Source organism: Cebus imitator, unplaced genomic scaffold (assembly GCF_001604975.1).
Source record: "Cebus imitator isolate Cc_AM_T3 unplaced genomic scaffold, Cebus_imitator-1.0 Scaffold145, whole genome shotgun sequence".
Taxonomy (NCBI): Eukaryota; Metazoa; Chordata; class Mammalia; order Primates; family Cebidae; genus Cebus; species Cebus imitator.
The window spans coordinates 3918759-3924282 of record NW_016107460.1 but is presented as its reverse complement, the minus strand read 5'-3'; the positions used below and the strand labels follow the sequence as shown (position 1 = coordinate 3924282).

The 5524-nt window shown below is 45.5% G+C and overlaps 1 protein-coding gene across 5 annotated transcripts in view; it reads left to right on the top strand.

Annotated features, from left to right (window-relative positions):
• Positions 1–5524, top strand: part of GNB1 (G protein subunit beta 1) — a 104418-nt gene that overhangs the window by 82217 nt on the left and 16677 nt on the right. For all 5 annotated transcript variants that reach the window (XM_017542623.1, XM_037743500.1, XM_037743501.1 and 2 more), the window contains 2 exons: positions 2086–2149; positions 4033–4195. In XM_017542623.1, the coding sequence (XP_017398112.1) occupies positions 2086–2149; positions 4033–4195 (227 nt within the window). The remainder of the gene's footprint in view (positions 1–2085; positions 2150–4032; positions 4196–5524) is intronic.

The following is a 5524-nucleotide window of genomic DNA, read 5'->3' as shown; positions in this document are numbered from 1 at the left end:
TGTTGACCAGGATGGTCTCGATCTCTTGACCTCGTGATCCACCCGCCTCGGCCTCCCAAAGTGCTGGGATTACAGGCGTGAGCCACTGCGCCCAGCCTTCTTTTTTTTTTTGAGGCAGAGTCTTCCTGTGTTGCCTAGGCTGGAGTGCAGTGGCATGATCTCAGCTCACCATAACCGATCTCGGCTCACCATAATTTTTAGTAGAGACGGGGTTTCACTATGTTGGCCAGGCTGGTCTCGAACTCCTGACCTCGTAGTCCACCTGCTTTGGCCTCACAAAGTGCTGGGATTACAGGTGTGAGCCACTGTGCTCATCTGGGTCAGCTTTAAGAAGCCACACATGCTCACAGCTGAAATAGTTAAAACGTGTATTTTGAGGCATCATGGCTTACACCTGTAATCCTAACACTTTGGGAAGGCTAAGGTGAGCAGATCACTTGAGGCCAGGAGTTGGAGACTAGCCTGGGTAACCTGGCAAAACCCCGTCTCTACTAAAAATACAAAAATTAGACAGGTGTGGTGGCGCATGTCTGTAATCCTAGCTACTCGTGAGGCTGAGGCATAAGAATCACTTGAACCCGGGAGGTGGAGGTTGCAGTAAACCAAGGTCACACCACTGCACTCCGGCCTGGTGACAGAGCGAGACTGTGTCTAAAAAACAACAACAAAAAAAAAACAAAGCCCTGCGTTGGATAAAATCCTTAAAATTAAAAATTTTCATACCATCATTTACCCTACTGACAGCTATCTCTGCATCAAACAGTAGACATCTTACTTTTCCTTCAAAACAGCACATTCTGTGCTACAGAGTTCTTAGGACCTCTTATGAGCAACTGGGGTTCCCAGGATTTAAGTTACTTTCACCCACCTTACTTGCCTGCTAAGGTGAAATTCTTTTGCTCCTTATTCATATTTTCCTTTGTAGTATGGAGCTTCTTTTCAACTCACGGATTCCAAGCTCAGCATATTTGCCAGAGCAAGGAAGTAGTTAGGAAAAAATTCATGACAGTTACTGGTCTCTGCTCCTGGGCCAAGCACAGTAGTGCTGTTGTTTACCAAGCAGGTGAGGGGTGAGCACCTCCTTTGGTTTCTAGGAGACTTTGATTTCCAGTTTTAGCTCAGTCTGCGAAATTTCATGGGGTATTTTGGGTGGGAAATGTTTCATGAATTCAGAATGTCTAAAACTGGTGGGGTTTTTTATTTTTTTCATATGGGGTCTCACTGTGTTGCCCAGGCTGGTGTGCAGTGGCTCAATCTTGGCTCACTGCAACCTCCACCTCCCGGGTTCAAGCAGTTCTCTCACCTCAGCCTCCTGAATAGCTGGGATTACAGGCATGTGCCACCACACCCAGCTATCTTTTTTTTATTTTTCTAGTTGAGACAGGGTTTCACCATGCTGGCCATGCTGCTCTTGAACTCCCGTGATCCACCCACCTTGGCCTCCCAAAGTGTTTGGATTAAAGATGTGAGCCTCTAATTTGATTTATAAGGAAATCAAGCAGAAGCACTTATTAGATGACATGAGCCTATCTCATCTGACAGAATGGATGCCAGGGGTGATAGGGCCTACATTCTGTCGGGCCATGTTCTCTCCAGTCTGAACTGTGGTGCATGATAGTGTTTTTGTTCATGCTTTTAAATTTGGTCTGAGACAGACAGAGGCTCGCTCTGTTGCCCAGACTGGAGCCCAGTGACATGATCTCTGCTCACTGTAACGTCTGCCTTTTTGGTTCAAGCAATTCTTTTGCCTCAGCCTCCTGAGTAGCTGGGATTACAGGTGTGCACCACTACACCTGGCTAATTTTTATATTTTTAGTAGAGATGGAGTTTCAAGATGTTGGCCAGGCTGATCTCGCATTCCTGTTCTCATATGATATGCCTGCCTCTGCCTCCCAAAGTACTGGGATTACAGACATGAGCCACCATGCCCGGCCAGAGCTTTTTTTTGCTTATAAATAAGTGACTGTTTGAAGCAGATGTAACATGGGAACATGTAAGTCACCAGACTCCGGGTTTTAGTTTGTTGCTCTTGGACACTTTCTGTGTTGTGCGGGACTGATAGTTTTGCTTTTGTCTGTCCTCCAGGCTTCTCGTCAGTGCCTCGCAGGATGGTAAACTTATCATCTGGGACAGCTATACCACCAACAAGGTACGGACTGCAAAATTCCCTTCCTTGGAAAACTGACCCAGGAAGCAGGGTTTTAAACTTTGGATTCATTTTTGTGAAATCCCGTAATACAGAATAGGGAAGGCAGTAGCAGCAAGCCCTGTTTGTTAGTAGTGAAGTTGTGCAGGTGAGATAGACACTGAGTCATGTGCTGGCACCTGCGATAATCTCTTCCTCCAGACCAGGCACAGTTGTGCTGTCATCTGTCATCTCCTTACCAAGTTGGTGGGAGCTAAGGACCTTCTGTGTGTCTATTCCAGTTTTAGCAGAGTCTGGGAAAATTCATGTTTTATTTATAGAGTGCAGAAATACTGCTTTTCATTCAATTATTAGTTTTTAGAAGACATCATCTGAAAGGCATCATATTTTGAAGTGTAATTTCTGTTGTTTTCAAGACTTAATCCAAATTGTATTGTTTTGAATAAAAAGTATTGTCATTGGTTCAAACATATGTAAAAAATGTAATTCAGTTATATTTTACTAAAGAATACTAAATGTGTATAAATGGTTGCACTAATTACAGCAGATCTAAAACACTGAGAGAAGTGGCAGGGTGGATGTAGGAATGTCCATTTTGGTTATTCCATAGAAATATTTTGTTTTTGGCTGGGCATGGTGGCTCATGCCTGTAATCCTAGCACGTTGGGAGGCTGAAGCGGGTGGATCACCTGGGGTCAGGAGTTCAGGACCAGCCTGGCCAACATGTTGAAACCCTGTCTGTACTAAAAATACAAAAAATTAGCTGGGCATGGTGGCAGGCACCTGTAATCCCAGCTACTCAGGAGGCTGAATCAGGAGAATCACTTGAACCTGGGAGGTGGAGGTTGCAGTGAGCCGAAATCACATTATTGCACTCCAGCCTGGGTGACTGACAGAGCAAGACCCTGTCTCAAAAAAAAGAAAATTTGTTTTCAAATCAGTTTATAGCTGTTTGACAGGGTAATGCAGTGTTTTCTTCCAATATTATAGGGGTTTTGGTTTTTTTTGTTGTTGAGATGGAGTTTCGCTCTTGTGCCCTGGCTGGAGTGCCATGGTGTGATATCATCTCACTGCAACCTCTGCCTCCCAGGTTCAAGCGGTTCTCTTGCCTCAGCCTGCCGAATAGCTGGGATTACAGGCGCCCACCACCACACCTGGCTAATTCTTGTATTTTATTACAGATGGGGTTTCACCATGTTGGCCAGGCTGGTCTCGAACTCCTGACCTGAGGTGATCTGCCTGCCTCAGCCTCCCAAAGTGCAGGGATTATAGGCGTGAGCCTCCGGGCCTGGACTGTTTTGTCTTCTTTTGAGACGGAGTCTCACTCTGTTGCCCAGGCTAGAGTATAGTGGCGTGATCTCGGCTCACTGCAACCTCTGTGATTCTCCTGCCTCAGCCTCTCGAGTAGCCAGGACTATAGGCATATGTGCCACCACGCCTCCTCATTTTGGTATATTTAGTAGATAACGGGGTTTTGCCATGTTGGCCAGGCTGGTCTCAAACACCTGACCTCAGGTGTTCTGCCTGCCTCGGCCTCCCAAGGTACTGGGATTTCAGGCGTGAGTGACCGCCCGGCCTAATAATGCAGTTTTGATGAGTTGGCAGTACTACTGTTAAGTCCCCACCTAATCATAAGTTGTGACATCAGTAGAATTGTAGATGGTGTGGATTGAATTTGCATTCCCATGTGCAGCACTGGACTTCTCATTAAGTATTGCTTCACAAACTGAGTGACCACACATGGGAATTACTCTCTAGATAACTTTGGCTCTTATTTTGTTCTGTTACCTCCTATTCAATGAGAGTTGAAGAAGAGAATATCCTAGAATCGGTGTTACTGTTTTTGAACATAGAGGTTTTTGCAGCATCTGTGTTTCTGTCATTAGGTCCACGCCATCCCTCTGCGCTCCTCCTGGGTCATGACCTGTGCATATGCCCCTTCTGGGAACTATGTGGCCTGTGGTGGCCTGGATAACATTTGCTCCATTTACAATCTGAAAACTCGTGAAGGGAACGTGCGCGTGAGTCGTGAGCTGGCAGGACACACAGGTACCCATCCTTATTCGTAACCTTCACGTGACATACGCTGTTTACCTGGTGTACATTATATGCTTTGGATACTCAGCTTTTATCAATTATGGATTTTTAAATTTTTTGGGGAGGGGACAGAGTCTTGGTATGTCATCAGGCTGGAGTGGAGTGGCATGATCTCGGCTCACTGCAATCTCCGACTCCCAGGTTCAAGCAATTCTCCTGCCTCAGCCTCCCAAGTAGCTGGGACTACAGGCACCCACCACCACACCTGGCTAATTTTTATATTTTTAGTAGAGATGGGATTTCACTGTTGGCTAGGCTGGTCTTGACCTCCTGACCTTGTGGTCCGCTCGCCTTGGCTTCCCAAAGTGCTGGTATTAGGGGCGTGAGCCATGGTGCCCAGCCTTATTAATCATTAGTAATGAGTCTGGTTCAAATAAAAGTTATAGTAATGGCCAGAAGTTTTCTGAAAATGAAACTGAAAACAGGCCTGATACGCCTTCACCAGTAAGAAACCTGTGGATTTGTGCTGGGCATGGTAGCTCATGCCTGTAATTGCAACATCCTGGGAGGCCGAGGCCAGAAGTTTGAGACCAGCTGGAGCAACAAAGCTAGACCCCGTCTCTACAAAAAATGAAAAACTTAGCCAGGCGCAGTGGCGCACGCCTATGGTTCCCAGCTCCTCTGGAGGATCGCTTGAGCCTGAGTGGTTGAGGCTGCAGGGACCTGTGATTGCGCAACTGCACTCCAGCCTGGATGAGAGTGAGGCCCTGTTTCTGCACATGAGGCAGATGAGAGCTCTGTGGCCATAAGTGCTGGGTAGTCCGTTATCTCACCAAGATTTTGTTTGCTTGTGACGCTAATTCATCACAAAAGGCATGCAGTTGCTGAAAGAGGACATCCTATCCTAATATTTTACCTCTCTGACTGTATTATCTGTTCTTAGAAATTTTATGCCCTAGTACCTTTTGGTAACGCTTCACCAGGCTCACTTACTTCACTTGCAACCAAAGAAATCCATTCACGGAGTACTAGTACTGCCTTTGACACCCATTAAGCAGTCTCTTAAATAAGTTAATATTGGCCAGATTACAGTTACCCTTGTCCTTTGGAAGATATGCTGCCTGTTTTTGTTGATTTCTGTTCTGTGTTCTTTCCTGCCTTCTGCTTACTTTGGAGTTGCTTTCTTAATTTTTCAGCTGCTTAAAGTAGATCTGTAGGCCACTGGTTTTAGACCCTTTTTCCTTTTCAAATATAATAACTTAAAAAGTTTTAAATTTCCCTCTATGGATGGCTTTAGCTGCATCACACACATTTTTTTAATGTCTTTTTTTTTTTTTTTTT